Source organism: Anser brachyrhynchus, assembly GCF_964034855.1.
Source record: "Anser brachyrhynchus genome assembly, chromosome: 7".
NCBI lineage: Eukaryota > Metazoa > Chordata > Aves > Anseriformes > Anatidae > Anser > Anser brachyrhynchus.
The window spans coordinates 28,201,663-28,226,452 of record NC_137701.1 but is presented as its reverse complement, the minus strand read 5'-3'; the positions used below and the strand labels follow the sequence as shown (position 1 = coordinate 28,226,452).

The 24,790-nt window shown below is 49.5% G+C and overlaps 2 protein-coding genes across 2 annotated transcripts; both read left to right on the top strand.

Moving 5' to 3' along the window:
* Positions 1 to 431: 431 nt before the first annotated feature.
* Positions 432 to 15,352, top strand: LOC308198222 (uncharacterized protein). The gene is made up of 4 exons (XM_080600279.1): positions 432 to 10,636; positions 11,689 to 11,828; positions 11,955 to 12,048; positions 15,173 to 15,352. The coding sequence occupies exons 1-4, from the start codon at positions 10,517 to 10,519 to the stop codon at positions 15,260 to 15,262; spliced, it is 444 nt and encodes a 147-aa protein (XP_080456405.1). The 5' UTR covers positions 432 to 10,516; the 3' UTR covers positions 15,263 to 15,352.
* Positions 15,353 to 16,278: 926 nt separating this feature from the next.
* On the top strand, positions 16,279 to 22,075 carry INHBB (inhibin subunit beta B). Its single transcript, XM_080600276.1, has 3 exons — positions 16,279 to 16,294; positions 16,370 to 18,172; positions 20,735 to 22,075. Exons 2-3 carry the CDS (start codon positions 17,770 to 17,772, stop codon positions 21,508 to 21,510), a joined length of 1,179 nt encoding a protein of 392 aa, XP_080456402.1. The 5' UTR covers positions 16,279 to 16,294; positions 16,370 to 17,769; the 3' UTR covers positions 21,511 to 22,075.
* The last annotated feature ends 2,715 nt before the right edge of the window (positions 22,076 to 24,790 follow it).

Here is a 24,790-nt window from a genome sequence, read left to right as displayed (position 1 = left end):
AACTCAGAGCTTATGTAGACAGAAGCTTTCTTTAATTGCTATAAGCATATGTTGCTATGTTCGCCTCCTGTTGACTTTGTAGTTGGGAGAAGGAAGAGGAACAAAAAAAGCTATGATTTTCACCATGATCTCCACACTTCATGGAAATGGCAGGTGTTCCTCTTGGGAGGGGAAGGTGTTATCTCTTAACACCAAGAAAGAGGTTTAGCATAGAGGAAGTGATTGTGACTGCAAGATTTAATAAGATTGCCTCTAAACCATGTATGTTATACTACACAATGTAAACTTATTTTTTTCTTACATAGCTTCAGAGCTTTGTCTCTAACCTGCACAAACATTTCTAATGTCTATAAAAAAGGTCACTTTTCATTATCATGCTAATACAACTGATTTGTATTACTATTGATAATAAAAAAAAAAAGAAAAATAGGCACCATATTTGTTTGTTATTGATTTTTACAGTATTTTGTGAGCAAGTCTAATTCCTAAATTCTTAAACCAAGCAGCCATTGACTTCCAGTTTCTGGAACTGACCTTTTGCTTGTATCAAAGCTATAATATGCTTATATTCCAGGCTGTGAGGAAGGAGGAGAGGAAGAAGTGAGTGAGGATCCTCTCATCAGTGCTGGTGAAACTGTCTACGTATATTTCAGAATTACACCACTGCAGTGGCCTGAATTGTTGATCATCATGGCTAACTTTCCACAACATAACTAGATCAGACAGCTTGCACTGACAGTGTAAACAGAGTTCCTTTCCTCTCTTTTTGGTCAATTTTGATGGGCAAATAACAGAACAAACAATGTTGTGTGGAAGTGCTGATACATAGTCTTGAACGTGAGACTATTCTGTGTTGGTTTGTGATTAACGAACTTCCGCAGAGATGCCTGTGAGGTAGGATGGTTTGAGACAGACTCACTGCACTGTTCACGTCACTGAATTCTGAATGGCACAGAAATGGGGTTCACAGTAAACTTGCTGTTGGGTGCAGTTTCTACTGCCACTGCCGTACAAGTTGGAAGTGGAATGTCCCTTTGATGACTCCTGGCCAAGGATTACAGCTGTTTAAATAATCTTGCTTATGTGGTGCTTGCCTGATGTTTGCCTTCTGTTTCAGATTGACATGGTGGCTTACGTAGCTCTCCTTTCCAGTGAAGTCTATTTTTAAAGTACTCTTGGCATGAGGAACATGAAAAGTTACTTAGGGGGCAGGAGAGGCTTCTGGACAGTACTATATAGCTGTACCTGAAGCCCAGAATGAGGCCCTTCTATTCAGATGCTCTCGGGTGGCTGTGAGGAATAGGCCTCCCTTAAGTTACAGCAGCATCAGACTGGGTAATGATTGCACATACGTGGCTTGACTTCAGCCTTGGTGCTTGTCTGTGCTCTGCCCGAACCAGAAACTAGTGTGGTTTCTTCTGTGTGCTGAACGCTCTCCCAGTTCCTGGGATGGCACAGGCACCTCTTCCTGAGAACTTGGCTCCATCTTGTGGCTTCAGAAGTTAGAAGCTCTACCATGGAGAGGGGCTATTCAGCATGCTCAGATGAGATTACAAGTAGTCGCTATTAATCTGCTACCTGAATTACGTGTAGAAATCCCTGCTAACTAGATTATTCTGTTCTTGCTCTGCCATTGATTCTCTTGTGCAGTAGGAGACCTTGTTCTAAGTTAAAGTTTTCCTTTTGCGTGCAAACACAAAGTTAACTCTTGCCTAAACATTCTAGTGTGCAGCAGAACCAGCAGTTTCTCACGAGGATGGTGGCTTTACAATTTCTATAGCATTAAACCAGTTTGCATTGCAAGTGTAAGTTTGTTCTGCTCACTGAGCGCTGATTTGCATGCCAGAAAGAATAGTTATTGTTCCGGGGGACTATGCATTACTTCACAAAACGTTTTGTTTCTAGGGGTAACTAAAGATGCTGTTTTTTCCTTGTAGCATAAAGCCTCAGTTTGGGGGTGGGTATATCCTGTTAAAAACCCTTCTTTTCCTGCTCCCCAGTCTCTTTGCCCCCCAGCTGCAAACTGTTTAGTGTCTGCTGTGGGAATGGAATCTGCTAGGGAAATGCCAGCAAATGCTCCCCCCTAAGCCTTGCAACTCCAGCGGGGTTAGAGGTGAAATGCAGAGGTATGACTGGGACCCTATGCTCTGCAGTTACTGTCCTGATAAGGTTGATTAATTTCCAGTGTTTACAGTAAGTTCCTTCCAATGGGCTTTGCTACTTGGCTTTGAGGCAGAATCATGTTTTCGATATAATCAGAGTTTATAGGGTTTGTTTTTAAAGTCTAGCGTTCAGGCTATCGGAGGCTTTATGCATGTTGGCTTCATAGGCCAAATACCAGAATTCAAGGACAAACTTGTACATACATGTAGCACTAAGAGACGAGGAAAGTTACTGCTTAATAGTACTGGGTTTTATTTAAAAGGAAAACACATACAACAAACTGAACTTGCTGTTTAGATGAGTGTTTCTCACCCTGTGGTCTGTAAGAGTGCTCTGTAACATGATTACCCTCCCCGCAAAATGACAGCATTATGCTGCTGTACATGTAAACAAGGAAAACAACTGTGGACTGGGGGAAGGAGCAATTATCTTAAAAATAGTCAAATTCTTGCTTCTAAATGAAAACGACCATGGTAACATTGCCCAAGATAGCCTACGGTTTTACTCAGAAAAGTTTGTCTGGCTCTTCAGTTTTAGAAAAGCTGAAGAAAACCTGAGAGAAACAGTCCAAGCCAGATGCAAATCTCCCTGACAAAAGGATCCTTGGCCAAAATTGCAGGATTCAGAAGTTAAAAACTGTTTCCTGCTTGGGAGGTGGAGCTATGAAAACCAAGACCTACTAGGTTGCTGAACAGATGCCTGCAGGGTAGATTAGGTGTTTGGCTTTACATACAGCAACTCTTCTAGTTAGCACCCTGGGCAGGGCTGAGGGAGAACCTCTTCCATTCTAGGGCCTCAGATTTCATTTCTTTATAGAAAGTCTGTGGAAGCCCAGCTTCTAGGGTTTCAAATCTTTTAGTTAGGTTCAGATGGCTTTAACTAGACATGAACCCTTCTTTCCTCTCCTTCCTGGTGACTCCAGCTAGGTGCTGAGCAGTGCCACCAGGTGACGGGCTCTTGCTTCCCCAGTCATGGTCAGCTGTCCATTTCCAGCTCTGAAGACTGCAGGATGATGGAGACTGAATCAGATTATGGGAAGAACCACTACCCGCAGAAGGATTATTAGTGCTGGCAGAACTGGACACCTCAGACTTTGCTCATGAGAGCTGTTTCCTACTTGTGGAGCAGTAGCAGAGCAGGTGATTTACCTATTCCCATAGCCAGGTTAGAGCTTTCTAATGTGGTACCTTGAGTGATGACAGCAGTGCAGCAAACACTTGTGGAACGGAGGGTAACGCCGTGCCTGGTTGAGTTGTTTTGATTTGCTTTTTTTCCCTTTCCCCTCCCTGAACGGCATGGAGGGAGGAGGGCAGGCAGAGCTGCTCCTGCGTGGGAATAAAGGCCACATTTGCAGCTTTGCCTCAGGAGCTTGAAAACCATAAGTTAGGCCTCCAAAACTACGTTTGGTTTAGAAATAATGAGATGCTTTAGAAAATGAACTTGGAGTTCTCTTTCAGTCTTTTTGTTTCCAAGCCTTTTGAGTGCACTTGCTTCGTGTTTGCAAGCTTGCTTTCTGCAACAATGATGGTAGAAGTATTTTTTTTTTTAATGCAAACAAAGATGTTCTTATGCTTGTTGATTCCAGCACCTGGGGCATAAATTTTCAAATATTGTGGCATTTGGAGAGGAGTGGAGGCAGGACACACAAAACACTCAACTTTAAGCCCCGTTTCCGCTGGGTCACCGTCTTCTGCAGTTGGAAGCTGAAGGCTTGCAAAAGCTGAACCATAAGGACCCCCTGTTGGTGGTCCCAGTGTCTGTCTTGGCAGCTTGCCAGAAGCCCAAGGGATGCACTTAATTTTCTTTATTCATTAGCATATTTTTAATCAAACGCATCAAACCACAATGTTTCCACATGTCTCTCCCATGGCAGATGAACAAAAATAGGTCAGCGCTCAAATGCACCTTTACTGTGCTGCAGTTCTGCAGTTCCTTCCTGCTTCCAGCTACAGTTGGAGGACAGCAAATAACCTGCCCTGCACACCTTGGGAATGCTGTGATGAAAAGGACTTTGCTTCCTCCTGAAAGAGGAAAAGTAGCGTGGCACATGTCCATGAGACCATCCTCTTTCCATCCACTGCCCAGTCGGAGGGTAGGGAGAGGTGCATCTGAATCCTCTCCAGCTTGGTTTCAACTTTACAGCATTTGTTTAACGTTAATTTTCAGTGAACAATCAAGCAGGTGCAATGTCCAGGGCTGAATTCCCTGGCCCTAATGAAGTTTCAAGACTGCTTACACCTAGCTTAATAACAGGCTTTTTACATTCTTGTCACCTGTAACCTACCTTCATTTACCTCATGCTGCCAACCCATCTCTAGCCAGGCAAGGAAAATGTTGCAGTGTTGAGATCATGTTCACACTTGCAGCTGAGACGTGTCTTGCCTTGTTTCTTATCTCTGAATTGTTCATAACAAGAGCTAAGTAAAAATTACTCTTCATGTTTTTTACATGAGCTTTCAAAGTTGGTTACACTGTTCTGGGTGGGGTGAATATTGCATCAACACCAAGTTAAAACTTATCTTTTGTTCTTTTTTGGAAAGAAAAGGGGATAGAGGTTCCAGGGAATAGTCTTCATCATGAGACAAAAATCTAGTGAAGTCCAAGGTATTAAATAGGTTTGGAGCATTTGAAATGCAGGCTTGTGACAAAGGGATGCATGCTTTACTTTCTGTCCATTTCTAACTTTTTTTTTTTTTAAGTCTGGCAGAACTCTTAAACAGAGGAGTGAGGATCCATCCCAAGCAGAGAAATTAGAATGGGCTGGCAGCCTGCACCTAGCTGCGGAAAAGCGAAGGAAGCTAAAGGTGAAAAGCTCTGCAGCATCCAGGCCTGTTTCCAAAGGGCCCCACCTCTTCTGGTAACCCTTTCCTGCCAGCCATCACGGTCACCCCTGCATCAAGTGGGGTGCACACAGCAAGGGCTGCTGCCAGCAGGGTCTTCTGGTGGTCGCAGCCTCCTCTGTGGTCCCTCTTGTTCTGGGAGCTAACCTGAGGGGTTGGGGGCAGGGAGGATATCTCCGCAAGACTGTTAGTTTTGGCTTCCCGTTTGAAGGTGCTAGGCGTTTCCTGCTAGAAGGCCTTTTCCGTGTGCTTTTGTGTCAGAAGCCCCAAACCAGAATACAACCTGTTGAGTTCAGGAGTCCATAGGGAGATTAAGTTGTTTTTGCTGTGCGCCAGGCTGGCCTGTGCCTCGTGCTGTCTCTGTGGGCTGCATGAGTCCGGCAGAGAAACTAGGACATGAGATTTGCAGTCGGTCACCAGGCCTCTGCTCCATGTTTCTGGGCTGGCCATGGGGTTAAAGCCTCTGAGTGATGTTTTTTTTTTTTTTCCCAAAAAGCTTAGGCACTGTTCCTCTGTCACGTGGAATAGTCTCCTGGCACTAGGGCAATTCAGAGCTATTTTGGGTGCCACAGAGGCCTGAGCTGGAGGTCTGCAGGAGGCGGTAGCCTTGCTCTGGGTTCATGGCTGGTGTTGGAAACCTTTCCTGCCTTTTCAAGGAGCAGAAAGGATAAACACCTGCTTACTCCTTCCTTGTTCATGCCTGTGATGGTTAACAGCAGCAGTCCTGCTACAGGCAAATACTCTGCTTCTACCCCTTTACCTCACTCTTCTTCAACTCTTCCACTTCTGCTGCATGAATGGTTTCCATCAGCTGCTATCAATCACTTTTTTTTACTTTCAGTCCTTAATACGTAGCTGAGTGTTTGACTTGTCTAAATCCAGCCTAACATCTGTGTTCTTTTTTTGTTCTTTAACAGCTACTGATGAACAAATTAAGCCCTGTAACTTGTCTAGGTAACAGCAGGATCAATAGTACTACAGACTCAGTCCTGAAAGTTTGTTTGTGCCCTGCCACTTGGAGAGGGGAAGAGCATCACCTGGCAATGCATAGTCCTTGAACTGGTGAACTGTGTTCTCCTGTAATGCCGACTCTTTGGGCAGACGAGACGGCACGGTGTCTGCCACATGGTAACTGTGAGGGAGCTCCATCTACTCTTGCTTCGTGGACTGCTATCGGGGCAACTGCAATGATGATCTGGTTTGAGGGAATACGCTTCTGCTGTTAAGAAAGCAGCCTTACAAAAAGGCTTGGGTGCCATCGTGGAGAGTGTTGCGATTCCAATTCTTGGCAGCCACTGGAAACCCCAAATCTTCGCGTTCTGTAGTGAAGCTCCCTGGGCCGTGCACACCCTCAAAATGGCAGCCACCAAATCCAAAAGGCTGCTTTGCTGCCCAAGTAGGTGATGGGGAATGCTGCCTCTGAAGTCTACCTTGCTCAGGGGCTGAGCATCCCTTGGGCATCACAATTTTGACTCCCTTCTGGCTTTCCTCCAGGAACAGAGCGTGGGTCCGTTCTTGTCAGGGAAAGGCAGGGTGGTTGGCAGCGCTGCCATGTTTTGTGTACACACTGCTCCGCGCTCAAAAGGCTAGGGCCGAGCACAGGGAATTTCACATGGCTCAATTCCCTTCTGCCCCAGGGAGTCTGCACGTCTCCTCTCCCAGAAGAGTGTGCTCACCGGGTTGTGCTCTGTGCCAGGGATGGACTGCCTCTGTCCTCTGGAAGCTGTTCTGATGGGGATGAGGTACTTTGGGATGTTTTGGCTGCGTGCTGCAGCAGGGGGTCTGGCCTCACGACTCTCAGAACAGCATACCTAGTGGCAGCATATGCCCTTGGGTATGTACGGGTGCAACCGGAGGCTTGGAGAGCACCCCGGTGCCCCCCTCCCAGCATCACCCCATAGTTTGCTCCTCCTGAGGAGACCTGACTTGTTTTCGTGCTTCCCAGGACTCCTGTAAGGCAGAGAAGGGGACTGAGCCCAGCTCTTCTATTGTGAACTGTTGGACTACTGACTAAATGAAGGTATGAATAAAAATAGCTTGCTGCCATCCTCTCCACCCACCTTGAGCTCTTTTAGGAAAAGGGAAGAAAAGAATGATATTTACTGCTGCAGTTTTGGACACCTGATCTGGAAGGTGGGCAGACTGAAAACACCTGCTGCGCTGAGCCCTTTAGGGAAGAAAGTCAGAGATGTTCATTCAGTCATGGTAAGGGGCTTAAGCCTGAGATGGATGCTGCAGGCTTTACAGGTCCAGAGGCCCTGGACCTGCCACTAAAGCTGGGGCCAGGCACCTAGGCATCTTAGATATATCACGATGGGACTTACTAACACGACAGGTGCCTCATGGTCCTTCACCTTTTGCTACATCAGTGATTTTAACATTTAAATTCATATAATGGGTGGAGGTATTCAGCATCAGCTAAAAGCACAGATTTCAAGTTGCACTAGCGGGATCAGAACAAAGCAAAGCAGTTTCATCTGTCTCCCTGAGCTTTTTTCTGACCCTGTGTGCACAATGTGGTTTGTACTGGGAGTGTCAGGGAGTGGACGTTCAACAAACATTTCCCCAAAGTGTAAACAGTGCGACAGCCTCATTTCTCATGACATTTGTCCAAGTAGTTCATCATCCTCTGGTCAACTTACTTTGTTGCCATCCAGGAAATACAGGTAAGTAGTGTACAATCATACTGGTGATATTCAACAAAACATTGCTTTCCATCATGACTGCATACTACTGGCATCCTTAGTGTCTATTTGCGGTAGGGGAAATGCTCTGATCCAAGGAACACCTAAGAAGTGAAGCAGAGCCTTCAGAACTGTGGTCAGAGCCATCGTATCTGATGTTCACCTTTTATACTCTTTTAAGGAGACAATCTTTTTATTTTTTTCCTTTTCTCCCCAGTGTAGGGGTACTGTATTGCCTAAATATGTGATTATCTTGAAGGTCCCCTGACACTGACAGCTGGAAAGAGCTGTGGCTGTGCAAAGTACTATCTATTACAAATTCCTTATGCAGTCCTAGCACCTCTCATCCTGAAGGACCAGACCCCTTGAACTCTGGACCATGACTACTTTCCCGTTCCCCCCAAAAGGCCACAGTAAATGAGGCAGCCTTAGAGAAGTCCAGCTGTGTGATAGCAGCTGCTGCCTTGTACTTCTCCCAAAGGGAAAGCGGGGCCTATTTTGGGGTGCGATGGGGACCCACTAGCTGCAGGCCTTGCATTTTTTTCTCTCTCAGTGCCCTTCACTGCTCTTGGAGATGTGGCCCTGCAGAAGAGGGCCCCAGAGGACACAGCAGTCAAATGCAATCTCTGCTGTAGGGAAAGTTTGTGCGCAGTTCAGAGCAAGTACTACTCTGTAATAGCCTCTAGTAAAGAGGAGCTGTAGAGAATAGAGCAACTAATTGGGTCTATGTTGGGATGCTTTAGTACCCATGTTGAAATTTGGCCAAGGAAACGAAGCTCGCCCCTTCTACTGTTACACACAGATAAGCCAATAGTTCCAAGGCATCTTTCACAACCAGCAGTGGTGAGGAATTATCATACACAACATCCAAACCTGAATGCACCTGGCTTTGGTATGGGATTTTTTTTTAATATTCCTTTTTCAGCTGGAAATTACTGATGTGACCGAAGTCCGATTTCCTTCAGCAGTTTCTCCCTTCCTCCCCCCACCTTTTCGCACTCCCTGAGGTCTGACCATCTGGAAATCCTCCTCCACCTCTTCATCATGTGTGAATTTCCACCTAGGGCTGAAAGTGTCACTGTACTAAAGTGTGATGCATTAACACATTGAGGCAGAAAGCAGAGGGGAGTTGGGGATTATAACACTTCATGACCCACTCTGCAGTCGTTCTATGATTTAATCATCTTTATCAGCTTGTATCCTCTTCTTTGTATCCCTGTATTTTCCCCATATCCTTTATTAAAATATTCCCATAATTAAAACAAACAAGCAGTAAAACAACACACAAATAAATTGTGGTACCTTGTCTTCAAATTAGAATCAATTGAAAAAAGGCAGATATCTCAAGGAGAACAAACCTTGTTCACTCAAGCAAGCTGGAGGACCCAAGTTGTTCTTTCACAAGGAAGCTAATTATCTCTATATCACCTATCACTTATTGCAGACTCGGGCTTCTCTCCTGCCAACCCTTATGCACATGATCTGAGCAATTGTAATTTATATATAAGTAGAAACAGTAATAATGCTATCTTGTACAGAAATGAAACCAAGCCCTGCAAAATAAGTACAATGTTGGTTTATCCTTTCAGTGCAGCGGAATGCAAAATTCACTACTTTGGAAGTCAGTTAGCTGCCTAGCCTTCTCCTGACTAAATATTGAGGCTTATTATGCTTCAAATAAATATATATATATATTTCTTTTGTGGCTTGGTTGCTGTAATCATCTTGGATGTAATAATGTTACTAGCCTCAGGGCTATATTTATTAAGATTTTAATTTAAAATCTTTCTGTCCTTCAGCATTTAAACAGAGGAAAACCCCATCTAGAGTAGCCAAAAAAAAAAAAGGGCTTATCCTCCTCTTTTTCATGCGTTCCTCTCCCCTAGGCTCTCTCTCTCTCATCTTTTAAGTAAAAAACCCCTAAAACAATATACTTTCCTGTTGTTTCTCTGCACCCTCCTAATGTTTCAGTACCTGCGTAAGTCTGGTGGGCCCAATGTCTGCTTAATGTGGTCCATGTGCTCCTCTTCTTGCTGTCTGCAGAGCAGTGGTTTGTTCTTACCCTTGTATAATAGTGTATTTCACAGTAAGTATTTCAACATAGTATGATTTATTTTCAGTAACGTTGCTGTAAGGACCTAAACCACAACAATAAATGTTAGGGGGTGAGACTTGCTCAGAAATGGCAAAGGGCTATGGAGAAGTGTAAGGGTTTTTCTTTACTAATAAGCTGCCCCACGGCTGAGGAGGCAGTGGTGGGTGAGACAGCAGTATGGCACCTGCCTGTGAGTGGGGACTGAAAAGTTCCCTCATTCTTAAAACATCTTTGAGGGGACATCTCAGTGGCCTCAGCAGATAGGATAGCCGAAGTCACTAGGTGTGTGCTTTTGGGGCATTCTGGAAGAATCATAGAATTATCTAAGTTAGAAAAGACCTTCAAGGTCACCAAGTCTAACCATCAACCCAACCTACTGAGTCCCATTCCCAAACTATGTCCCTTAGCACCACAAAATGGCAGATATTAGCACCCAGGTTGTAGAGCGTACCACCCATTTTGTTTTAGTCACATGGCAGGCTCAAGCTATTCCCTCATGAGGGGGCAGGCAGCGCTGACTGAAAAATCATAAATACTGTGTGGGCAGGGCAGAAGGTAGTTGGGAGCTTTCTGTTAATAAGCCCCCTCATGATCTGATAGCACTGAAACATCGGTGGGAGCACAGGAGCTTGCGTGTGGCTCGTGTGAGCATGGCTCACGTACTGGGCGAGATGGCCTAAGCATGCTCGAGGCCTGCGACGGCCAAACGCGCCAGGCAGGCGGCTGCAAGTCGCATGGGACTCCTCTTCAGCTGCGTTGAATCGGCAGAGCTCCTCGATGTGGCAAGGTGCTCCTGCTCAGCCCCCGGGGGAAGATGCTCCTTCCTCAAACTGGTGGACGAGGATGCAGTTGGGGTAAGCCGTGCCATCACAGAAACCTTCCTTGGGTTCCTGCTCTACCCCCAGCTCTAGCAGTGACTGCATAATCATAGCACAATGATCTTTAAAAACCAATTCCAACTGTTCTTGTGCAAATAGACACAGGGTATAGTAGTTCTGGTTTGCTGTAACAAAAGGCTCATAGAAAATAAGCTTGGGCAATTTAAGTATGAATAGACTGAAAATGACTTTTGCCAGGTAGTACCAAGGCCATGCTGTTAATGTCAGCCTCTGTGAATAGGATGAATTCCTGTATGCTACTTTTCTCTGCTTGGTTTCAAAGCAACTTACAAAGGTTGAATGCTGTTTTACTTGACATACAGCTGGTGAAAAGGGGGTACAGAGAAAGAAATTCAGGCCTGAGCACAGGTCTTCTGGCTGCAGCCTGGCCTATAGCTGTAGATGTTTCCTTTAACTTGTGTTGCTTGCTTGCAGAAAAGAGAGAGTTGCTTATGTTTGGGTGCTCATCAGGTGCTACCAATTGTCCATCAGGAGATGGCTGGAGCTTCTGTATCCCATATAATACACCTAACCCCCACCCCACAGCATTTCAAAGGTGCCAGACATTTTTTGCTTCTGAGCTCTATTTAAATTTGGAGAGAGACCTCTCCATCTCATCCCCACTCCCTGACAATCACTGATTTTCTCAGGGCAGCTAATGTTAATGTTGCTCCACCCTAGTGTTTCTTTTCCTGATCTGTTAGATGTATCACAGCTGGATGTATAGAAGAAATACACCAGTTGACTTTGAAATGCATTGCGTTAGTGTGTAGCACTCAAATTACGAGAAGTCAAATTTTAACTGTTTTGTTTACCACTTAAATGCAGATTTTATTTTCACTCACTTTGCTACTTTGCAAGGCTTTTGGTGTGAACTAATGCAAACATGAAAATCATGTTCTTTAACAGTATGTTAAAAGTGCTTATATGTTAAAAGTGCTCACCACAAAGCAGACACTTCTTTGTTGGGCAACCAGCACAGCTTTTTCATGTTGTCTGTGTGTCCTCACCCGCCCCAACCTATTTAGGTCAATACAAGCAACTTCAGAGGAAGTCACTGCTTGATTATAAGACTACGGCTTTGGACTGCAGAGGACAGAGTGTGCGAGGAAAACGAGCACTTCTGGGCCATCCACAAGCAGCGGACACCCTCTGAATATCATATGGGGTATCCACCCGACGGTGTTTGGTCCCTTTACTTTGGAAATTGAAGCACATCCCTTTGCCGAAAAGCACTGCATTGTTTGGAGACCTGTCTGGGACAAGCCACCCACACGCGCTTTGTGTCACGCAGAGAGCCTGGGAGCGTGGGTCCAAACCTCCCTGGAGCACGAAGGGGCCGAGAAGAGGACGGATCGACCGGCATGCTGCCTGTGCGGCACTACCAGGTAACGGAGCCCGGAGCGGGACTGCAGCTGCCCGAGAGCAGGGGCAGCGGGAATGGGCGGCTGTGGCTGTCGGCGTGCCCCTGAAATCCAGTCCTTCTGCCTGCCCCCATGTCCTTCTCCTGCCTGACACCTGTTCAAGGAGCAGGGGCTCATTAGGTGCTCTTCCAGACCTGTTGAGGGCTCTGTTTTAAACCAGCTCAGTGTTTCTTTGTGAATCATCTTCCAGATTCTCACTATACCTTCCTTAGAAAAGGATTCCCAGATGGCTGGGTCCTTTGCTTCTGCCTGCTATACCCTCTTTTCCAGCTGCTGTTCGGTATAGGAGGCTTTCCTAGGAAGAACAAAGCTCTGTTAACAGACAGTTTTCTCTTAAAGAGGCACTGGCGGAGCAAAGGAGCCAAATGAACCTCTTGCTGTTTTTTTCCCATGAGTTAGGTTTGCCTCTGCAAGTTCAGAAAACATCCATTTTTTTTTTTCGGTGTCATTTACCTACTTGATTTCCAACAGCACTTTTCCTTTTACAGAGCTAAGGTGCTTCTGAAACGTCCACTGTTTTTTTTGCAGTTGTTTTAAAAGTATTTATGGGTAGTGAGGAATCAGCCTGATTACGGATACATAATTTCATCTGAAGCAAAAGAAGGGCATGAATAAAAATTCCAGATTGAGCACAGCACCCGTAGCCCATCCCTGTAACCACATTTCTTGGTTTCTCTGTATTGGTTTCTCTGTATTTAAAGCAAGATGACAATAGCCACCTTGTGAAAAGCTCTTTCAGATGCAGGGCAGAAGTGCACGCTTCCAGGTCTAGCCTTGAAACTTCTGTGGGATAGCAATGCTCTTCTGAAGTGCCATTTAAAACAGATTGCTTTCCACTACGTGCAAAAATCCTCCGTGTAGATGCAGCTATATGAGCAAAAAAAAAGAAGTGCTTTTGCCGGTATAGCCTATTTTATTTGGGAAATGCTTGCAGAAAAAGATGCTTGTGCTAGTGAAACTTGTATTTGCTGGTATCAAAGGAGAAGCATTTGTAGCACAAACCAGGCCTCTTATATATAAAGCTTTAGTCAGTTCAGCCATCGGTACAGTAAAGAAAATCCTTCCTCAAAGGGATTAGTAAGGTTACCTAACAGATATTATTACTGGTTTAAGAGCATAAAAGGTGCTTGAACAATATGTGTGGGGCCGGATCCTCAGCTAGTGTAAACTGTGACAGTCCCACTGAGGGTGTTATGAAAATACAGCCCAGGGAGGGAGCTGCCTCGTGCCATCGCTGTCTCCTCCGCTTTCGAGCGTCCTCCAGACTCGGGAAGGCGCAGGGCTGCACCGCCTGGCCTCTGGGACAGCGTGACTTGTGCACCGGCCGCCTCTTGGCACATAGCTGGGTTGCAGAGAGAGACTTGTAGCAGTCCGATGCCTTGGAAGCACGCTGGCTTACGCTGGCTGAGGAACTGAGTTCATCGTGATCTCATTATACCAGTAGCTTTAATAAGCATCAGGTTCCAGCCGCGAGACTTGATGTTTCTGCAGAAAATGCCCTCCAAACCTGCACCTCTCACAGCGGGGCTTCCTGGCAAAACGTGCACTTGCCCGTTAAGCACAAATCCCAGCCATTTCCTTCCCAGTTCTCCCCTGCATTTAATGTATGGAAAAGCATGACCCTGAATCAGATGAACAGCAGCCGGTTTGAGAAGGTGTGTGTGAAAACGAGTCCTCGCGCAGATGAGCTCAGAACAAACAGAGAACGGGGGGAGGCGCGGGGGGAGCGTGAAGCTACCATTTCCCTGCTGGTTCAGCTGCTCGGGGTAAGCAACAAGTTTATGCCCAGGGGAAAGAACTGAAAGCTGAGGAGATCTTAGAATTAACAGAGCTTTATGACTCAATCAATAAGCCGTGCTCCCGGAGCAAGATGAGAAATCAAACGGCACGTTTCCTGCTGCTAACCCTGTTCACCCTCCCTGTAGGCTCTCCTGCCTGAAAGCATCATCTGAGGTTTGATTGTGTCTCTAGGAGGAAGCCAGAGCAGGTCCACTGCGAGAGCTGCCTCCAGAGTTCTGGTGGACACACTTTAAATAACAATGGGGTTTATTAGCGTGTTCGCTTGTTAGTAATTGCTGGAGAAGATAAGTCTTCCCAATGTTTGAATATGCAAAATGTCTTTGGCTAACCAAAAGAGAAGAGGAGGAAAAAAAGCCAAAACACGCCACTGCAGCGGGGAGCAGGGACAAGTCAAAATTGCTGCACTTAAAAAGGAAAATCTCTACCTCGTGTTACGACAAGAAATACCTTCCTAGTTTCATTGCCCCCATGGAAGGCACAGTATTTTCTTCCTCTTTGGCATTTCATTCTTACTGGGGCAATGAAGCAGCTGTTTTCAAAGGGAGAGGGGCTGTGTTTACACCTATTTCTTGTGTGACGGTGACCTCTATGAACCAGTCATCACTGCTCTGCCTGTTGTTTTCTTGTTAGCTCTTTGCTGTCAAATTAATTACTGTGAAGCACTAAGCTTGTTGCATTCACGTGCTCTTATTAGCTTACAGGATGTCAGAGTGATTGGATTTTTAGCATTATTTCTTTTTTTACATTCCAGGCTTTCCATTCAAAACCTGCTAATGGGAGGGAGGAAATACAGTATCTAATTCTGATCTCCCGTCAGGGTAGCTCCAGTGATACTGAAGGTTTAGCTTTGATTCAAGGTACTGTGTGTGCAGTTACTGTTTATTGTGGCATCACAGAACAGAATCAGAGAATGACCTGGGCTGGAAGGGACCTTAAAGATCACCTCCTTTTATATCAAACCCAACATGAAAAATGAGACTGGGTTTGCAGTGCGATTTTGCAGTACAGTATAAAGTGTTATAAAAAAAACCTCTACTTTTGCAGTGCAGAACAAGAAAAAGTGTTCATGATAACATGAGGATAGCATTTCTCTTTAATTCCTAAACCACAGGAACAATCCGATCCTCCAGTTGACCCCTTTATGCTCTCGCGGTGCTGCTATTAGTGACAGCTAACAGAGCTCACACGTGCGTGCCGTCCAGACGTACATAAGAAGTTTTATTTTCCTTTTAAAAACTGAAATGCACAGAAGGTTTTTTTTTTTTTTTTTTCCTTTGCTGTCACGCAGGAAACGTGCACGTCCCGCACCTACCCCTTGAAAACCAGCATTCAGCTCGCTGAAAAGGCTGCAGGTTCTGGGCTTTGCTTTCATTCCTGAAGTTACATTTTCCTTCGTGGGTTAAAAAAACAAAACAAAACAAAACAACAAAACAAGCCGCGATTAGAACAGCCGGCAGCCCCCCTTGAGCTGTCAGAGCCCCCACCCCAGCCCTGCGGCCACCTCCCAGCCCCCGGCGCCCACCTCCCTCTGCCTCCCCCTCGGCGGCACCCTGCCCCCGAGCAGCAGCAGCAGCAGCAGGAGCAGCAGCAGCGCCCCCGGGCCCGGGGCTCGGCCGCTCGCCCCCCGGCTCCCGCTTCCCGGTGCGGCCCAGAGGGGGCGCCCTGTGCCCAGCCTTCCCCGCGGCGGGGGCGCGCAGGGGCCGCGGGGCAGCGCGCAGCGGGGCGCGGGGCGGGGGGGGGGGGGGGCGGCCGCTGCCCGGGGCCGTTCCGCGGAGCTGCTGCGCCCCCGGGGCCGCTCCTGCCCCGGGATGGGGGGAGCGGAGGGGGCTCCCCGCGGCCCCCGGGGGGGTTTGGCTGCTGGGCATCTCCCCTGAGCCCCGTCGGGGGGCGAGGGTATCGGGGAGATAGCCGGGGTTCCTCAGCCAGCCCCGGGTTCCCGTTATCTGCCGCTGCCGCCCCGGGACCCCCCCCCACCTTTTGCCTCCCCCTTCCCCGGCCCTGCCCCACGAAAATCGGCAGCCCCGGCAGCTCTCAGCCGGCCCGTTCAAACAAACAAACAGAAACCCGCCCCGTCGCGAAGCCAACCCGACGGGAAACTTTCTAATGACTCCTTCTTTCAAGTGCTTAAAAGGGAAGGAGCACCCCCGGGGGGGGGGGGTGGGGGGGGCGATGCCGGGGATGCCGCTGCTCGGTGTCCGTCTGTCCGTCCGTCCGTCCGTCCTGCCGGGCCGGGCCGGTGTGCGGGGTGGGTGTGTTTGCGGGAACCGGGAGGGAGGGAGGGGACGGGGGGAGTTAAAGAAGCAGCACAGTTAATATTTCCAGCACCAGGAAGTTACTGTAATAGCCCAGGGGGCAAAAGACTTAACTTAATCTCCTAAATAGTGAGGAACCCATGGCGTCTCTGTTATAGGTTGGAGTTCCCACGTGGTTTTAACTCCTGTATAAAAGTTTCAGTAGAAAGTGCCACAATGTCGTGATTTTGCAGGGGGGGAAAATTAGCAGGAGGAGATCAGAGGAAGATAAGCGAGGAGCGAGCCGCTTCCCCGAGACCTTCCACTGCGGATCCGCGAGGGAACATCAGACGCGTTAAAAAAACCAAAACAAACCCAAACACGGCGTTCAAGCCAGCACAAGGCGAGCGAAAGATCAAAAAGACGCGGAGAGAGAGAAAGAGGCAGAGAGGGAGACAGATTAACTGGAGCGGCAGCGGCAGCAACAACAACAACAAAAATCACACTTAAAATCATAATAACAATAACAACAATAATAAACCCCAAACCACCGGCAAGGGAGATCTTGTTTAAAAAGAGCGAGCGAGGGAGCGAGCAGAAGAGCCGGTCTGACCGAGTGGATCCGTGCAGCCGCTCCTGGGATCGCCGGGACCCAGCCGATCGAGTCCCCGCTGCGGGGCCGCGCCGGGCACCGCCGCAGCATCCTCGGCGCTGAGCCTCGAAGGAAGCCGGCCCGCCGCTCCGGAGCGGGGCTCGGGGGGCCAGCCTCGCCGCCGGGGGGGGGCTGCCGGCATCGGCCCCGCTCCCCGCAGCCCCCGGCTCCGCTCCGGGCCGGCTCGGGAGGGGAGCGGTGCGGTGCGGAGCCGAGCCGAGCCGCCCGGGGACCCGCACCCACGGCCTGCGGCTCGTCGTCTTGCGGGGGCGGAGTGGGCGGGGGGGTACAAGTGGCACTTCTCCCCCCCCCCTCGCCCCCCCCCTCCTTCCAGGCTATAAATTGGATTGTATATAAATCTGCTTCGTTTATCTCCCTGACCCCCCTCCATGACGCCGGACTAGAGAGCTCCTCTCCGCGGCCCGCCCGGACCTGCCGAAGCGAGCGATGGACCAGGCGCGGCGCCGCCCGGGGATGCCCCTCTGAAGCGGCGCGGGGCCCCGGGGCAGCGCGGCGCCGCCTCCCCCAGCTCCCCGGCTCCCCTCGCACCCCCGGCCCGCTCCCCCCTCTCCCCCCCCCACCCCGAGCTCCGCAGCCACCCCCTCACCTGCTGCCGCCCCCCTCCCCCGGCGGAGAGCCGGGCTCTCGGTGCACCGCCAGCCTCTCCCCCCCCCCACCCCCCCCTTTCCCTCCCTCCATCCCTCCCTCCCCAACTTCGCCCTCGGTGCCTGCGTGTGCAGCCTCCCCCCCGGCGGCACACGCCGCCGTTCCCCGGGCGCCCCCTCCTTCCCTCCTTCCCTCCCTCCCTCCTTCCTTTCCTCCGCCGGCCCCGGCCCCGTCCCCGTCCCCCCCCCTGCGCGGAGCGGTTGCGGCCCCCCACTCGGCTGCCACCGCCCCCTCCGCGCCGCGGAGCGCTCGGAGCTCGGCGCGGCGCTGCCTGCACACGGGCTCCCTGCGGCGCTCCGGGTGGCGGCCCCCAGCTCGGCCCCCCGCTCCTCCGCCATGGACGGGGCGGCTCGCCGGGGGGTGCTGGGCGCGCTGCTGGCCTGCGGGCTGCTCCTGCTGGGCGCCTCGGGCACCCCGACCCCGCCGGCCCCCGCCGGCGGCTCCCCGCAGGACACATGCACCTCCTGCGGCTTCCGGCGGCCCGAGGAGCCGGGCAAGGTGGACGGGGATTTCCTGGAGGCGGTCAAGAGGCACATCCTGAGCCGGCTGCAGATGCGGGACCGGCCCAACATCACGCACGCCGTGCCCAAGGCGGCCATGGTCACGGCGCTGCGCAAGCTGCACGCCGGCAAGGTGCGGGAGGACGGCCGCGTGGAGATCCCCAGCCTGGACGGGCAGGCGAGCGCCGGGCCCCCGGCCCACGACCCCGTCTCCGAGATCATCAGCTTCGCCGAGACAGGTGGGCGCCGCCCGGCCCTCGGCCCTGCCGCTCCCGCCTGGCCCCTGCCCGCCCGTCCCCCTGCGCGACCCCCCGCACGTCCCCCTGCCCGCCTGTCCCCCTGCCCGTCCCCCTGCCTGAGCCCCTGCTTGTCCTCCGGACTGCTTGTCCCCATGCCTGAGCCCCTTCCTGTCCCCCTGCCCTCCTGTCCCCCTGCCTGTCCCCCCGCTTGTCCCCCTGCCCGCTTGTCCCCCTGCCTGCCACAGGCACCTGCCCACCCGGCTCGTCCTCCTGCCCCCCGCCTCATCCTCCCTCCCCGCACACCTCACCCCTGCCCTCTGCTCCATCCCGTCCTTCCCGCGTGTGCCCCATGCCCCGGCTCCTCTCCGGGCTGCGCCCTGCGTCCCCCATCCCTCCGTGTCCCCGGGTCCCCCTCCGGTGTCCTTCCAGCTGCTTGCCGCTGTCCCCGTCCCTCCCTCCTCCGCCTGTCCCGCTCCGTCTCTTGCATCCCTCGCCTCCTCTGCCTGCCCTGCACATTCAGCTGCTTCGCTGCGTGCATCCGTCTGTTGAGACTTGCATCTGCCTGTCCGCCCTTTTCCGTTCGTTTCCCATTTATTTAGCGTTCGTTCATGGTGTTGGCCTTGTCTGTCCGCTGCGCGCAGCCTGCTGCCGACGGTGTCTGTCTGCTCCCTGTCCGTCGGTCCGCGCGCTGACTGTGCCATCCATCCCCTCGGTACCAGCCGTCTCGGTCCTGCGCAGCCATCGCGGTTACACGTCCCCGAATCCCTCTGGCGTAGCTTTCCAGCGGTTTATCCAGGCAGCCGCTGTGCCTGCGAACTTTGCGCATCTGGCCCTAACACCAGCGCTCTGCAAATTGGCTGCCTCCTGCCTATCTGCCCATCTCTCCTTTCCTTCATCGCTCTTTCACTCGCTTCATTTTTCTCCCTCTCTATCTTCCCGTGGCATCTATATATCATTTGTCCACAAAATAAATCTCTTTCTAGCCTGTATGCTGCCTACTCATCTTCTTTATCTACCCTCCCACTTACCAAAGGCATATACATTTACAGTATCTATGGGATCTGTTGCATTATACATCTGCTTGTTATATTCACATACAAAATTTATGGGTGCACACAATTTCGTACAGCACAAGTGATGTGGATCGGTGCAGCAACACCGTACTGTTCTTTTTCTGTCACTGTCACCACAGTTTATGGAGAAGTTGTGTATTTGCTAGCGTACGGAAGGTTTTCTCAGCGTACATTTGCAGTGTTATTATTTTCTGTCAGGCTGTTGATGGGAGATCTGGGGTGGGCTTGTGCTTCCATTTGGTTTTCAATTAACCACTGGCTTTTGTAACACTTCTGAAACTGAGTCGGTGTGAAACACAGACAAGCGCAGTGAAATTTTTTTGCCCCTGAAATCTTACAAGGTGCCGAATGGGCCCTGCAGGCACATTATGAAGGCACCTAGGGTAACAAATGAAGACACCGACTACGCAAAAAATCCCATTCAGAGACTGACAAAAATAATAAAGATTCCTAGGAAAAGAAAAGGAAGAAAAATCTACATTTGGCTCTGTACAGACAGAAGTCAAACAGATAAGGGTGGATGAGAAATGCCTTTCCAGTAACAATTTTAAATAGCGATGGGGAGGCTCCGATTCAAGGACCAGAATTACAGTCCCCGCTGTAAAGGCCAGCTTGCACATTTATCACCTACGCCAAATTGGGGTAGGACTTACAGTACGGGCTTGCAGCAGGGACGCTGGTATTTCTGAAACAATTTATGCAGCAGGCTCTCGTGTTTACAAATAATGGGTTATGTCAGACATTTGGTGACATTTGGTTTTCTGCGATAATTTCGCTCCTTTAATTCTGGTGTTATTGAGAAGTGTATTGAGAGCAGTCAGTAATGGCGTTGCAGTGAGAGCAACTGCTTCGTTTGATCGCCTTGATGTGAGTTTATCGTTACGGGGAAAAAGCAGAGATGGGAATGATTAATGGCAGATATTGTACCCGACTAAGAGGGGGGTTACTTTAAGCTGCTGGACAAATAGGCACACTGCTGAAATATTTTCCCCCCCATCTCGTGAATCCGCCCTGCTAAACTGCGACAAGAATATGTGAAAATTGAAACAAAATCCCCGTTTTGGCACTGACATTTCAGTGGTTACTGAAAAGACTCTCCCCGTGAGAATCGGCCGACGGCTGAAAGTTAAAACTATTCTTAAACGGGCGAGATAGGGCAGCGCAAGCGCCGGTCTTTTCAAGGTACTGTTGCGGCGTCCTTGCAGCTATCCGGCTGGAAAAATCCAGTATTCTGGAGAGCCCTGACCGGTGTCTGTGGATCTGACGCGTTCGGCTATAGCCCGGGTACGAACGTTGCTGTGGGAAGTCCTTTTTGCAATTAATTTCGATTACGAATTCGGGATATCTGATTCAGTGCATGCCTTCTGGCTGGTGCAGCCTCGTCGCTCTTTCGATCAGCTGTCTTCTGGCGTTGCCGCTGAATCCAGAATCGCACAAAAGATACATTTTCTTTTTGACTTAATCTTGCTGATCTCTCCTTATCTTGCAGACGATCTGGCCTCATCTAGAGTCCGCCTCTATTTCTTCATCTCGAATGAAGGGAACCAGAACTTGTTTGTCGTTCAAGCCAGCCTGTGGCTTTACTTGAAGCTGCTTCCATATGTCTTAGAGAAAGGCAGCAGGCGAAAAGTAAGAGTCAAAGTCTATTTCCAAGACCCGGACACTAGCAACAAGTGGAATGTGGTTGAAAAGAAAGTCGATCTCAAAAGAAGTGGTTGGCACACTTTTCCCATGACAGAGGCGATCCAGGCTCTGTTTGAGAGAGGAGAAAGGAGACTGAACTTGGATGTTCAATGTGAGGGCTGTGAAGAGTATTCAGTGCTGCCAATTTATGTGGACCCCGGGGAGGAATCCCACCGGCCTTTTTTAGTGGTGCAAGCCCGCCTCGCCGATAACAAACACAGGATCCGGAAAAGAGGCCTGGAGTGCGATGGCAGGACCAATCTATGTTGCAGGCAACAGTTTTACATTGACTTTAGACTCATTGGGTGGAATGACTGGATCATAGCACCATCAGGTTACTATGGGAATTACTGTGAAGGGAGCTGCCCGGCCTACTTGGCCGGCGTCCCGGGGTCGGCTTCCTCCTTTCACACCGCCGTCGTGAATCAGTACCGAATGCGGGGGCTGAACCCGGGCACCGTGAACTCCTGTTGCATTCCAACCAAACTTAGCACAATGTCAATGCTGTACTTTGATGATGAATACAACATTGTGAAAAGGGACGTTCCCAATATGATTGTGGAAGAATGTGGTTGTGCTTGATTTGAGGTGTGTGTTTTTGGGGGGGAGAGAGAGAGAGAACATTCCCATACGAGATGGTGTTGGAGGAAGTTTCACTGTGTATCCAGGCATCAGTGTTGAAAAGTCACTGTGGAAAAGTTTGACGAAAAAAAAAATCATTTCACTTTGGTGTCAGGACAGTGGCAGTTTGTGGATCTTGGACACTTATATATCCTACCACTTATAAGTTAATGCTATGAAATATCTTAAAGACACACACACACACAGTGCGCACGCACACAAACACGCGCTCGTACACACACAGACACACACACACACAGACACAGACACAAGGCAGCTTGGAAAAGGGACATGAGCACAGGAAGTCAGTGACCAGTGACAACGTACCTAAATGCCTGCCAGTACGAGTGAACGGCTGCGCAGCTGTTTCCCCGCCTGCCGGCGAAGTCAGACCGAAACGAGCTCCCTTTGCTCAGGCAAAAGCACAGACTGCGAGAGCACGACGTATTCTTGCACGCAGGTGTCAAAATGACCAAACTTAGAAAAAAGAGAAAAAAAAAAAAAAAAGTCGACTGTCACCTCTTAGGTCTAGCGGGAAGCTGCAGGACACCTGCCTTTGTAGGTGATCACTTCCTCTTAATTTAAATTTATCTAAATAGAAGCATCACAGAAACCCGTATCTCCCTACAGCACTTCCAGTAAGGAATCGCCTGGTGACATCCGAGAGAGAGAAGGAGACAGACGCGTAGGCAACGGCTGTATTTCTGACATCGGCCTGTTGCGAAGTCACAAGCTGGGCTGGCATTGTCCGATGCTTTAACTGACCGCTAGCATCCCGCGGATGGCTGTACCTGTGGTGTCTCGGAGGAGGGGATTTGACACCGTATCTGGCCTGCGTTGACCGTGAGCATCCCTCAGCGATCCGAGAGCAAAGAGTCAAAGTTGCAATCTGCGTTCTTCAACGGGGACTCGGCAAGGGCCCGCCACGTGGGGAGCAAGCAGGCAAGCGACCGCTGCCACGGCTAAACCAATGAACCCTAAAGAGGAGTGACAGTCATGCAGTGGAGACATTCTGAAAAAAAATGCAGTGCATTTAATAACGGGCGAGGAACATTTTAACAAGTCTTGGAAAGGAGGAGAGAGGAGAGTGCTTTCAATTTCCTTACCAGGAGGTGTCAAGGATGGCCATAAAGATCAGAAAATAATGATACAGCATAGCACTTGCAAACTGCTTGAATGCACGTATAATAGCACTTGCAAATTTCAATGCCTTGAAAAGTGGTACTTGATAGTGCACTTATCTTTGCTCACTATCTAGGTAAACAGGTGCCGCATGAGCTATGCAATTTAAAGTGTTGACCCATACTAGACAAAACTGGACTTATGATATGACTTTTTTATATTTTTTTATACTTGAAATTAAATCTTTTGCTTCTTTTTTAAAGCGAATGATTGCTTTTAATGTTTGCACTGATTTAGTTGCATGATTAGTCAAAAAACTGCCATTTGAAAAAAATGTTATTTTTATAGCAGCAAAAAATGAATACAGTTAAATGTATTATACATAAATTTTGGAACCAAAGAGGCCAACATATTAGTTATAATTTTTATGAGATGGCAAAGCCATCATATATCATGTAGTCATACTGAGCAATCCCTCACGAGGCCTACCAATTGTTTCAGGGTACAAAATGGATTCTGTTTGTTCTATTCAGTGTCTTTTCTATACCATACGCACATGGAAAGTAGAGTGAAAAAAAATGACTATTGTAGAATACATTACAATATGTGCATCCTTTAAATCCAATTTTTATGTTTATTTAATAAAGTTCCTTTTAGGTTCTGTTCCATAATAATTTAAACCAAACAAATTTCACTTAGATTTGCTGTTGAAGTATTTTACATTTGTGTACAGTTTAAATAAATAATAATAAAAAAAAAAAAGATTGAAAAATGGATGTGCTTTTTATTTTATTATTTTTTTTTTTTTTAGTGCAGCGTGTTAACATCTGGAGACGCTCAGTTACTTTCGGGACTGAACGCAGGTGCAGGCAGCGAACTGTCGCGTTAGACCGTATTCGTATTAGTCACTGCAGAAAGCCGTGCCTGAGAGCTCAGCTGCCGTCCTGAAGCGTTGTGCTCTCGCTTTATTGCCGCCTGCACTTGTAAGCAAGCATCTGCTTCTTGCTGCCCGCCCCGGCGAGGGTCCGTGGGGCTCGGCGGAGCCGCAGTGCGGGCAGGGCAGCGTTCCGCATACCTGCCGCCGGCCGGGAGCGAGTTCCTGGTTCACCCGCTGTGTAGGAATGCGGCTCCTCGCCGGGGTCACTCCCTGCGCGCTCGCCAGAAGTGAGAAGTAAGGTGGAAAGCACTTCCAGGAAAAACAGGTCAGCGCTAACATTGATGGACTTTTCTTTTTCAAATTCGCTGCCGCCCGGGAGATGTTTTTTGAGTAAAACACGTCCTCTGTGCTAACAGAACCAAAAAATATTGACAAGCACTCGCAGAAACCCTTGTCAGCTGCGCGTGTATCCAGATATCGATTTCGTTGACCTCTGCAGACGGATCCTTCCTCCCGCAGGCCCGACCCAATGCCAGCTGATGCTGACAGGACTGCTGTTGACTTAGCAAACGTTAGCTCTGACCCCGAGACCTGGAAAGTGTTGAAGAAGCAGGTTCGTGCAGCTAATGACGGGTTCTGGTTACAGTTCAAATTCAAGCACAGCTCTGCCCGCCCCCTGCCATAGCCAGCCTTTGTAAGTAAGAGTGGGCCGCACTTTTAGAAGCGGGATGTATTGGAGAAAGCTCGTCAGTGCAGGGCCCCACAGGCTGAGCCTGTTTAGGCTTCGTTCCCAGCGTAACGTGGTTGGTTTCTGGGGTTGAATACAGGCCCTGTGTCGGACGTGGGGACTTGTGTGCTCTGCCACGAGGCGAGCAGGCTGTCTGGGGTGGGGACCCCCCGGCCCGGGGAGCTGCTGGCAGCCCAGATGGCTGCGAGCTGGGGCTGGCCAGGAGCAGGGAGCGGCCTGCACCCTGCATCCCACTGCAAACCTGCAGGCAAGCCTGGGGTCCTGAACGATCTCACAGAGGACAGCATAAAAACCCCCTTTTCTTGCCAAAAAGTTTCACAGCTTTCTTCCCCTGCTGTCCCTGCCCCCCTGTGTGAAGCTACGGCCCTGCCGTTCACGGGGCAGACGTAGAAATGCAAAGGAGAGCATAAATCTATATGGTGTGGGGGCATCACCTCAGGGGGCTGGATCATAGTCCAGGTTCCGAGGTCCTTTTATTTTATTTTATGTGAAGC